Source organism: Cetorhinus maximus, chromosome 10, assembly GCF_964194155.1.
Source record: "Cetorhinus maximus chromosome 10, sCetMax3.hap1.1, whole genome shotgun sequence".
In the NCBI taxonomy this organism is placed as follows: Eukaryota; Metazoa; Chordata; class Chondrichthyes; order Lamniformes; family Cetorhinidae; genus Cetorhinus; species Cetorhinus maximus.
In genome coordinates this window covers 77,011,218-77,023,617 of record NC_135888.1, presented here as the reverse complement: position 1 = coordinate 77,023,617, position 12,400 = coordinate 77,011,218, and the positions used below count along the sequence as shown (strand labels likewise).

The window sequence follows — 12,400 nt, the reverse complement described above, 5'->3', positions numbered from 1 at the left end:
CTTTGTCTATACCCCTCATAATTTTGTAAACTTCTATCATATCTCCCCTCATTCTTCTACGCTCCAAGGAATAAAGTCCTAACCTGTTTAATCTTTCCCTGTAACTCAACTCCTTAAGACCCGGCAACATCCTAGTAAATCTTCTCTGCATTCTCTCAATCTTACTGATATCCTTCCTGTAGTTAGGCGACCAGAACTGCACACAGTACTCCAAAGTTGGCCTCACCAATGTCTTATACAACCTCACCATAACATCCCAACTCCTATACTCAATACTTTGATTTATGAAGGCCAGTATGCCAAAAGCTTTCTTTACAAACTTGTCTACCTGTGACGCCACTTTCAGGGAATTATGTATCTGAATTCCCAGATCCCTTTGTTCCTCCACACTCCTCAGTGCCCTGCCATTTACTGTGTATGTCCTACCTTGGTTTGACCTTCCAAGATGTAACACCTCACAGTTTTCCACATTAAATTCCATCTACCATTTTCTGGCCCATTTTTCCAGTTGGTCCAGATCTCTCTGCAAGCTTTGAAAGCCTTCCTCGCTGTCCACAACGCCTCCACTCTTAGTATCATCAGCAAACTTGCTGATCCAATTCACCACATTATCATCCAAATCATTGATATAGACAACAAACAACAATGGTCCCAGCACAAATCCCTGAGGCACACCACTAGTCACAGACCTCCAGTCTGAGAAGCAATCATCCACTACCATTCTCTGTCTTCTCCCACACAGCCAATTTCGAATCCAGTTTACAACCTCTCCATGGATACCAAGTGTCTGAACCTTCTGAACTAACCTCCCATGTGGGACCTTGTCAAAGGCCTTACTAAAGTCCATGTAGACAACATCCACGGCCTTTCCTTCATCTACTTTCTTGGTAACCTCCTCGAGAAACTCTACAAGGTTCGTTAAACACGACCTACCATGCACAAAGCCATGCTGACTATCCTTAATCAGCCCTTGGCTGTCTAAATAAATATATATCCGATCTCTCAGAACACGTTCCAATAATTTACCTACTACTGACGTCAGGCTCACTGGCCTGTAATTACCTGGTTTACTTTTGGAGCCTTTTTTAAATAACAGAACAACATGAGCTACCCTCCAATCCTCCGGCACCTCACCCATGGCTAAGGACATTTTAAATATTTCTGTCAGGGCCCCTGCAATTTCTACACTAGTAGCTAGCCACTACACTACACTAGCCGCTGGTACCCTCAATCTTATCCTTTCGGTCATTACCCACAGTTCATGACCATAGGTGGGGATGGAGATGTAGAACGACCTGTAAACTGAGAGCTTCGTCCTAAAACTCGTCCTTCACTACCACGGACTGGTAGAGCACCTGCAGAACTGCAGCTGCCACACCTATCTGCTGGTCAATCTCACACTCTCCCCCGTCATCATTCGCGAACAAGATCCTGAGATATTTGAACTCCTCCACTAAAGGAAGCTGTTTGCCCCTTACCTGGAGAGAGCAACCCACTCTTCCTTGAGAGAACCATGACCTCAGATTTGGAAGTGCTGATCCACACCCCAGCCGCGTCACACACGGCAGCGAAACATTTGAGTGTGCGCTGGAGATCACAGTTAGATGAGGCAAGAAGCACAACATCATTTGCAAACAGCAGAGTTGCCACCCTCAAGCCCCCAAACTGGATACTCTCTGTACCTCGGCTGCGCCTTGATATCCTGTCCATGAAAATCACGAACAGGAGTGGAGACAAGACGCACCTTTGGCAGAGTCCAACAAATCTTGGACAAATTTGACTTGACACTAAGAATGCAGACACCACTCTTGGTCCACGAATAGAGGGACCTCATAGCACACAGAAGGTACTTCGTATTCCCGCAGCACTTCCCACAAAATATCCCGAGGAACGCACTCGCATGCAACGGATTAGCAAACTCACGAACCCTCAAATATCCGTGAGAGGGCAAAGAGCTGGTCTACTGTTCCACGGCCAGGGCGGAATCTGCCTTGTTCCTCCTGAATCTGAGATTCGACTAACAGATGAAGTCTCTTCTCCAGCACTCTGACATAGGCTTTCCCAGAGAGACTAAGAACTGTAATCCCTCTATAATTGGAACACACCCTCTGGTCCCATTTCTTAAAGATGGAGACCACCACCCCAGTTTGCCAATCCAGCGCTACTGTCCCCACCTTACACTGAAGAGGTGCGTTAACCACGACACCCTAACATTGTACAGCGACTTTAGATCTCTGGACGAGTCCCATCCGTCCCTTCTGCCTTACCACTACAGAGAACCTTCACCACCACAGCTGCCTCAGTAACAACGATAGATCCGATCTCACCAGAGGGTTCTGGCCCTGCCACCTGTAAGGAGGGCGTGTCTGCCAGGTTCAGGAGTTCCTCAAAGTGCTCCTTCCACTTCTCGGCGATCTCCCCAATTGTGGTCAGCATTTCCCCACCCTTGCTGAGAACAGCTTGGACGATATGCTGCCGACCCCAGAACAACCTTAATGCCGTCTGATAAGTCAGTCTCCATAGCCACTCCAAACTCCTCCCAAGCTTTCACTTCAGTGACTGCTGCTACTGTAGCCCTCCTGGTCTTCCAGTACCTCTCAAGCGAATCAGGAGACCTATCCACAAGCGTTGCCCACTAGGCCACCTCCTTCGATTTGACAGCCTCCCTCACCACTGGTGTCCACCAGCGGATCCTAGGGTTGCTACCACGACAGGCACCAACCGCCTTCAAGCCACAGCTTTTCGCCACTGCCTCAATGAATGAGGTCTTGAATATGGTCCTTTTGGACTCAATGCCCTTGACCTCACCTGGGATACAAGAAAAATACTTCCGAAGGTGGTAGTTGAAATCATTTTGCACAGAAACGTCTGCCAGACACTCCAAGGTGACCCTCGCTGCACGTTTGGGCCTCCTGTGACTGTCCAGCCCATGTCCCGCGCACCGAGTTCAACTTGCCACCAAGTGGTGATCAGTTGACAGCTCCGACCCTCTCTTCACCCAAGTGTCCAGAACACAATTATAAAGTCAATCGACCTTCAACCCAGGGTGCTCTGGTACCAGATACTCTTATGAGCATCCTTGTGTTCGAACATGGTGTTCATTATGGACGATCCATGACTGGCACAGAAGTCCAATAACAACTCACCATTCAAGTTCAGATCGGGGAGGTCGTTCCTCCCAATCATCCCTCTCTAGGTCCAGGTATTCCCATTGTTCCCCACGTGAACGTTGAAGTCCCCCAGTAAGACTACAGAGTTGGTAGATGGCACCCTATCGAGTACCAATCCCACCATCTCTAAGAAAGCTGAGTACTCCGAGCTGCTGTTTGGTGCCCAACTTTGACTGTTTGCCTTTTTCCTCTCTGAGACCTGAAGCTTCATTGGGACAAACTTCAACTGTATGGCACTCAGCTGGGGGCTTGTGAGTATCCCCACACCTGCCTGGGGCCACTCCAGAGCAGGAGAGAGACCACCCTCAATTGAGAAGTTTGACTCCAGAGCCAACACTGTGTGGAGGTGAGACCAATTATATCTAGTCCGTACCTCTCTACCATCTCCACCAGCCCTAGCTCCTTCCCCACCAGTGAAGTGACATCCACATCCCAAGAGCCAGTTTCCATTGCCGAAGTCTGCGTGTCCGTCTTGATCTGCCCCGCTCTCACTCACTGCCATGTTAGCATCGCAACCGAATCCCACCCTTGGCCTTGCGGGTGGTGGACCCACAAGGCAGCTCCAAGAAGCCATTTCGGGCTGAACCTGGCCAGGTTACGTGGGTGGCATGGCCGCAGGCACTCGCCAGCAAACGCCACTCCCACACCTGGCTCTAGGAGTGGGTCCCGGCATCCCTGTTCCAGGTGAGATTTTCTGTGTTATTTCTAGAATCATCATGGGGGGACGGGGGGGGAGGTCTTTGGTAGATTGCTCTTTGTCTGGAACCTCACCTTGGACCTGTTTGCCAAGGGAGACCCTACCAGGAGTTCTGGCCTCCAGATGACATAGCTCCAAGGTTCATTGGATCACACAAGCACCACCCCCCCCACCCCCCCCGCGACCCCAACACGACAAGGTTACAATCCTCGGAGGGGCTCATTACTTATTACTAAATCTAATATGGCATTCCCACTTGTTGATTCTGGGACATATTGTTTCAGTAAACTATTCTGGACACACTCAAGAAATTCACAACCTTCCTGATTTGTGCTAGTCTGCTTATCTCAACGTTTATGAAAGTTAAAATTCTCCATTAAAATCAATTTGCCTTTGCTACATTTCGTCTAATCTTAGCATTCATACAAGCTACCATTTCACCACTACTACCAGGGAGCCTTTACACAACTCTTGCTTCAGTCTTAAATCCTCTTCGACTTCATTATTCTACCTATGAAGTCATGCTTTACATGACACTCATTAAAAAAAGGTGTGGTGATCAGTCAGCAAAGCCTGCTTGGCTGCACCTGCCAAGATGCAACCAACTATTTTGCAAACATTTTCACACCTAGTTAGCAATGCCTGTGGGGAATGCTCTTCACAGAATCCTGGTCAGTAGAAATCTGGAGTTAGACCTGTGCCATCTGCTGTAGCATGCTAACATGCACCACCATAGGCTTGTAACAGCAGTCGACAATACTGGTTAGCTGTGGCCTCAAGTCCATCCTTTACCTCCTTTTAGTGTGGACTTAGGGGACCATGTAGTGGAAATTCTCTTCACAGCCACTTCTTGAAAAATCACCTCAATATTACAGCCTTTAAACAGAATTGGGTGCTGAATTACTCTGTAACATTCACACTGATCATTTTGCCTCCTCTGCCAGCGTTTTTATCTGTCATTTCATCACTTCCCACCCCTTTAACCTCGGCAAAGCCTAAAAATAAGTTGAGATGCCTATTGAGATGCATCAAAGGCTTTCTGAATTTTTGTCTCCCTATCGTTACTCTCCCCTTTAAATATCCCTAACTCTGTAAATGTCACCCAATTTTACTCACCAACCACATTTGTACTTCATAGACTCAGCTGCATCTGTAGCGCTGTGAATAATGATACAAACTAACTTACGCCAGAGAATTGAATACCAGTGGATGTTGCATCCCAGGATTGGCTATTGCCCTTCCCAGGAGAGTTAGTTATTCTTTGGCCAGCCTGTTTCTCTTTTCCATGTACTTTCTCTAGACCGTACCTTCTGCCCTCATTGCTTCCTTCATCTCTTTGGGTTTTCCTCATTCTTTTATGTTTCTGTGTAATCTGAATCAATGGTTTGCTGTAAAAATACCAACCATCTCATGCTCTCGCTTCTCTCTCTGCTGGCCTGACTTATTCTTCACTATTCTCTATCCCAACTCTTTCAGTATCATGAATTGTGAAAGTGCTAATTATCTAGCAAGACATTGAAGCACATTAACATAGTATTAAACTGCTTAATCTCTGCATACAAACGCTTTTTTAAAAATGCACCAAAAGAAAAGTTTTAATAACTATGGCCAGGATTTTCTGTGCCTGCTGGCATCGGTGGCATGAGCAGACAATATGGAGAGGAGGCCAAAAATCGGTTTCGTGACATTGTGAAACCAGTTTGTGATCATCCACTCAGCCCGTCAATGGCGGGCCACGTTCCCTGCTATCGGACGTCAGGAACATCATTGTAATACATCAGCATATCATTATAAGACCAGCCCACCGGACTCATCCCCCCCCGCCCCCACGCTGGATTGCCTGCTCATGTCGACGGGTAAACACGCCGGTGCAGATCACACCTTGACAACTGTGACATGCAGAAGTCGGGACTTACAACCAGGGACTTGCTCACGTCCTGGACATCCGAGAAGCAGAAGATGCTGCAGCCCGACAGCAATGGGATCCTGGAGGAACATCCATGGCATGCTGGGTGGATTCTCATAGACATGGCATTGCTGTGAAGCAGCTCACGGAAGCTGGAAAGTCACCGTTGATGCTCACAACAGATGGCGGTCGAGTGGGTGGGAGAGGAAGGTCTAGGATCAACTGGGAGAGGAAGGGGTGTCGGGAGGTTGAGGTTGGGAGGGAGGGAATGAAGGTGTCGAGGGGGCTGAGGTTGGGAGATGGGGAATGAAGGTGTCGGGGGGCTGAGGTTGGGGGGAGGGAATGAAGATGTCGGGGCTGAGGTTGGGAGGGGGGAATGAAGGTTTCGGGGGTGAGGTTGGGAGGGGGTGAAGGAGTACGGGGGGTTATGGGGGAGAAGATGACAACTGAGGAAGTAGGTGTAAGGGGGCTGGAAAGTGTAATGGAAGGGGTTCAGAGGGGGATGGAGTGCGGAGAGGGAAGGGAAGTCCGGGTTGGCGGGGGGTGGTGGAGGAAGGAATGCGGAGTTGGGGGAGTCCAGTGGTGGAGGAAGCAGTCAGGAAGGGGGAAGGAGTAAAGTTGGAGGAAGAAGGGAGGGTGTCTGGGAGTCAAGCAGGAGGAAGAGGTAAGGCTGGAGGAAGGACCAAGGGTGTCTGAGGGAGCCAGGAAGAAGTAAGGCTGGAGGAAGGAGTTGGTGGGAGGAAGGACTGGAGGGGGGCATAAACGTGCAAGGAAGGGGTCTGATGTGTTCATGACTGCTTCCTGGGGAGCGAACTGAGGGTGGACGTGATATGAATGGTGAAAACGACCGAGGGCAGAGTGAGGTGGGAGGTGAGGGTTCAACAGTTGCTGTAGAAAGGATGGCGAGTGTGGCTGGTGGGAACTCGGAAGCTAAAACGGACCCTGGGGGTGGAAAGGAAGAGGCCGGGGAGGTAAATATAGATGAGGGTGGGCTTTTAGGGAAGGAAGGGAATGTGCACATTCACCTAGACATCCCCGAAGGAAAAGAGTTGTGGCTGGTAGGTCATGGAGGGGAGGTGGAAGGTAATGCCAGGGATGTCGCGCGCGCGCGTGCACACACACAAACACGCACACGCAAATCTCTCGTGGGCCAACTGCTCCCTCTGCATTGAGGGGCTCACAGGGAAAGGGGACTTGGAGGGAGATGACAGCCTCTAAGATTCCTCACTGGATGACCCAAGGGTGTCCAGCGGCCGCTCCTCCTCCCTTTGGGGCCCTGGCCTGAATCCTTGAGGGGAAGGAGCACCTGGAGGGACGTGAAGTGCCCTGTTTCCCTTTTGCGTTGCCACTGCAGGAACTTGCCCATGGGCTCCCATGATGGAGTACAGGTCTGCACACATCTCCGCATTCTGTTGGACCAGGGTCTCCATGGCGTCCACCATCCTCCCCATGGAGACCTCCATATACGCACATGTGGGCAGCGCTTTATCAGAGAGTAGGCAGACACACTCCTCCAATTCGAATACTACTCTGTTGAGGGCTTCCAAAGCTCTGCATGATGTTCCCATGGCTTCTGCTGACTCTCCAGGATGAGTTGGAAGGCCAAATCTAGAGGCTCATCATCTGATTCGGACCTTACAGATGCCTGATTCCCAGCAGTTCTCCAAGTGCTGGGATGCTCGCACGATCGTGCCTCCTGCTGCTGTAGACATGTGTCCATGTGGTGACTACCATATTGTGAACCTGAGCCTGCTCTAGATCTAGGTCCCACTGAGGTGTGTGTCTCTGCACTGGTGGAAGGTGTGGGTAATTGTTGTGAAGGATCTTCCAGGCTATTTATTTCCAGCTCTTCAATGGAGGAGGTGGCCTCTTGGCTGAAGGTGAAGACGTTGATGGAGCTGAGGAATGGCTGACTAAGGGTGTCAGTCGCTTGGCAGAGCTCCCTGTGAACCAAAGTAGAGAAGTAGTGCATGGTAGCAGAATCAAAAGCAGGAAAGAGAGCACTCACATTTGCGTTGAGAGGGATCATGTGGCGCAGGATCCTTATGAGGATTTTAGCCACAGACCTCACTGTCACCGCAGGCACGGTCCATGTCCTCACCAGTCAATGTGATGGCACACTCCTCAAAATGAGTGAGGAGCCTAATGTGGGCCACTCCAACCCCCCAATCTGGGACCTCTTCCTGCTAAGCAAGCTTCTCCTGCATGATAACAGATGGAGAATGTGAGAGCATGGCACTGCATGGAATGTTTGTGTGGTGAGCAGAGCCATGGACGGGATGAGGACATGTGCTTGAGAGGGTATGAGCCTGATGGAGATGTGAGGGTGTGAGAGAGAGTTAGTGGTGTTGCCCCTTGAAGTGTGAGATCCCTGTGGATGTGTGATGGGCTTGAGTGATCAGAAGAGTGAACTACCTTGGTGGAATGGATGAGACCATACACCCTATAGCAGCACTGAGTGGCTGGCCTCTTGCAGGCCGCTGCCACCTCCTCCCAAGTCTGGTTGGTCACGCCAGTGCCCATCCTGCAGCCAGAGCGGGGATAGAGGACAACGCGGTGGGCCTTCACGGCGTCCAAAAGGCGCTCCAGTGACGCGTCATTAAACCTGAGGGCTGCAGTCTTTTTACCTTTCATGGACATCTTCCCTGCAGTCATCCTGGGCTGAAAGCACTGAGATGTGTGTGCACGGCTGGAATTTAAATATGGTGCCCGGCGTGATGAAGTGGTGAGGTGATAGCGTGGTAGGCCAATGAGAGCCCACCTGCCTGCCATGGCAACGGCGTGACTCCCAGGAATGCATAATTTTGCAACGGATTTGAGACAATACGGTGTGAAAAGCCAGCATTGCGGCCAGCGGGTAAAACGTTGTTTTACCCACCCGCTACTGCACTTAGGGCAGAATCATCCCAGATTTGCACTATGATACAGTTTCAAACTGATTCTTGTTTAGACGTTCAGAACCTTTAAAACAGATGCCACGTAGCCCTCTGCTGTTCACTTTTGAAACCTGTATGCTCTAACATTACAAGTTGTATAGGCTTCCACCAAACCTTTATTTCTTTTTTTTTTCCCCTGTTTGGTTCCTATTTTGAAATGCTTTTGTTTTTATAATTTTGTTCATGCTGTTAAATTAAACACTCAGTTCCTTTGGCACCTCTGTTCAAAATCATTAGCATTTAGTTCAAAACAAGGTTCAATATGCAAAAGAGTTGAGCAAAATCCTTGACCAAAAATTTTTCTTACGGATCCAAATTTTTTAAAGGGGCGATGTCCCTAAGTATTTTTATTTAACTCACATGGGATGGCAATTCTAATTTGCTTGTAGAGGTTGATCTTCACTCACAGGATGACCAAGACTGAGGGGATGATGTAACATTTGTACAATACAGTACCATCTAAGCAAAATGAAATACATGAATCCTCTTAAGTTTTTCCTGCAAAATTAAATAATGGTGCTTAATTAAAAGAATTAAGTCATTATCTTCAAGGCATGTTTACATTTTGTCCTTCAAGATGATTATCATTATGCCGGGAGGAGGGAAGCAAAACTATGCTTGCTGACCTTCACTGCTCTCTATTTTAAAATTATCCTTGTTTTCAAATCTCACCACCGCCTTGCATTACCTATTGCGTAACATCCTTCATCCTTATGAACTTTCCTTATAAACTTTCAAGACCTCTGTGTTGCTAAAATTCTGGCCTCTTGAGCATCCCTGATTTTAATTGCTCCACCATTGGCAGTTCTGCTTTTAGCTGCCTTGGCCCTAAGCTCTAAAATCCCCCCCACTAAATTTCTTTACCTCTCTTTCAAAATGCATAAAATATACCTTGATCAAGCTTTTGGTCACCTTTCCTGATTTCTCCTTCTGTGGCTCATTGTTGAAAAATGTCAAAAATGGCTTTATTCCTATTGTTTTTGTTAAGTGCCTTGGTACATTTTATTGTAGTAAATGTACTATATAAATATAAGTTGTTGGTTTTATGTGGTATAATTGTTGGTACACAGCATGTTGAAAAATGTGCCTTCCTGCAAAAAATTTCTGATCATTTTTCCTGTTATGTTTTGTCAATAGGTAAATGGGAATGTCCATGGCATCAGTGTGATGTGTGTGGAAAAGAGGCAGTCTCTTTCTGTGAGCTATGCCCCAGTTCTTTCTGCATGGATCATAGGGACGGAGCTCTCTTCATATCCAAGTTAGATGGCCGACTTAGCTGTAATGAACATGATCCGTGTGGCCCTGTTCCTTTGGAACCAGGAGAAATCAGAGAGATTATGCCACCACCCAGCAAACATGTATTACAGACCTTGCAACCATCAGATTCCACAAACATTCGGTGAATGGAGTATCCGTTTATCGTGTGCCTCTGACAGGAGCTTAATAAGAAAAGTGAAAAAGCTGCCTTCATTTCAGTAGAAGACAGATATTCAAACTGAATGTGAGTGTGCGTGTGTGTCTGTGTATACATATGGGTGGAGTCAACTTAGTTCGCAGATGCAAGATGCATAATTCCTGATAACCTATGAGAGTAAAATGAACTTGGACAGATAGAAAATTGAACCACATGCTCTACTTCCCAATATCTTTAGCACAATTATACTTGGATTTATACCTGGGACACAAAACTGGCATGCTCAGGTCCACACAAGAATTCCAGTTAAATCTACTGCAAGGCCAGTTATTTTCTGACCTCAATGAACTGATTTATGTGTAGGTTTTTTAATGTGATGTGCTACGATGCTCACATAACACAAGATTAGTAAATTCATCTGGCATGTTTCTGACATTGAATGCTCAGTCTAGTTCCACACTTAGAAGTAGGAGATCACTGAAAGGAGTAGTTGCTATGTGCTATAATGAATGCATCTTGTGGGCTTGTAATTTCAGTTAATTGAATAAGTCTGCTTCTTCCAAGCACTTGTTCAACAATTGCCTAATAGTAAGCCTTCATTTAAATTGATAAATGAACATTGATATATATCAAGCATTCAGGATGAATCATTGCCCAGGAAGTGGATGGTACGATGTGCTGGAACATTGTCATTTCACCTCCAGAACGAGAGTTCAAATACAGTCCAGCTAGGAGGAATGAAGGTATATCGATATCTTACATAGAATAAGGTTTATAGTTTATTAGAGCATCGTACTCTCCCTTCTAGTACCTGGTCATGAAACTAACTCAGTCACAGGGAGCAAAGATCTGAGTCATATGAAATGAGTTGAGCATTCAAATCAAGATCAGAGTGAAATTGTCTCTGAATTCAGCACTAATTCTTGATCATAGAACCCATTCAAAAGGAGTCTTGCGAATGGAACTGTAACACTGGTACACTGCTTTGTGTTTGGCCTGGGCCATGCCTAACCTAGGTGTGGATGAAGCAAAACAAGGAAATGTTTGCCTGTGCTGTTGGGCCTCATTCAGAAGAGCACACATTTACAAAGAAAAATTAGCTATAGAGAATTGAGAATTTTTTTACGTGTTGGTGGGAAGTTTAGCTGAGCTACTGCATGCTAACAAAAGACACAGCCTTGGTGATAAGACAGCATGATTTATCTGCTGAAGTGATATTATTTCTTTGCCAGTTTCACGCTAAACGTTTGGTGTGTTTCACTGAGTTGTGCTGAATCAGCCTACTTCAATCAAACTAGCCAGTTTATGGTGAAGGCACATGTCGCTTAACTGGAGAATTTTGCTGTCAGTGTTTTTTTTAATGCTGTCAGTGTTTTTTTTAATGCAATAACATACATTTTGTTTTACAATTGTCTTATTTTCGGCTATATTTAAACCATTTCAATTTTGACATGTTCAAACTGGTCCAGCATTTTAGGAAATTCGATTTTATTGGAGTATAGCTGCAATCTGTTCACTAGCTCCACCTTCTGGACATAGGGTAAACAAACATCAGGCTGCAGAAACTAAACTAGGGAAACTTTTGTCTTCCTAAATCTGGAGAATTCGTCTGAGGGAAAATGTCCCTAGTCCCGAAAGAAAAGGAAGGCAATCGTTTAATTTTCTATTTAAATAATCGGGTTGTTGGTTCAACAAAGTTCTCCAGTCAAGGTCAGTCTGTTGGTCCACCAGGGTTTTCTGAATGAACTTAAATGCCATCATATCTTTTTGACTCATTGTGAGGTCTTTCCATTCGAAATTTGCAATGCTGCTAGATCTTTTAATTTTAAATCACCAGCCCTTTTAAATTAATAGTTTGGTTTTGACATCTTTAAACATTGCATAAATCCTGTAATGATGTTTGTTCAGATAAGGTTTCTGTAGTCCCAAGGAGCGTGATTCTTGAGGGTGAGTAAATGACTACGATTACATTAATCTTCCCCTATTATTATAGTTCTATTATTCCTAGGAATAACTTTACCTATTGTAATCTCTGGTTATGACAGACACAATCCTTCTAGGATTTAGCAATTTCACAATTCATTGTTCATTTTAACCTCGCAAATTTAAAGTTCACTACTTGAAGTAGCGTAGTGGGTTAGATACCTAGAAATCATCGTTCAAATGTAGCCCAGAATAATAGGGTGAAAGACTTCTCCGTCAGTTGATCATAAACAGTGTACATGGTATGAGTTTGGGTAGTCTCATTTCAGTCCTTGGTGGCATGGGCCCGTTATA

The 12,400-nt window shown here is 46.3% G+C and overlaps 1 protein-coding gene across 1 annotated transcript in view; it reads left to right on the top strand.

Annotated features, from left to right (window-relative positions):
* The window catches only part of LOC144685771 (uncharacterized), a 219,738-nt gene extending 208,262 nt beyond the window's left edge, over nt 1-11,476 (top strand). The window contains exon 27 of the mRNA XM_078550630.1: nt 9,847-11,476. Coding sequence (XP_078406756.1) covers nt 9,847-10,112 — 266 coding nt within the window. The 3' untranslated portion in view covers nt 10,113-11,476. The remainder of the gene's footprint in view (nt 1-9,846) is intronic.
* The last annotated feature ends 924 nt before the right edge of the window (nt 11,477-12,400 follow it).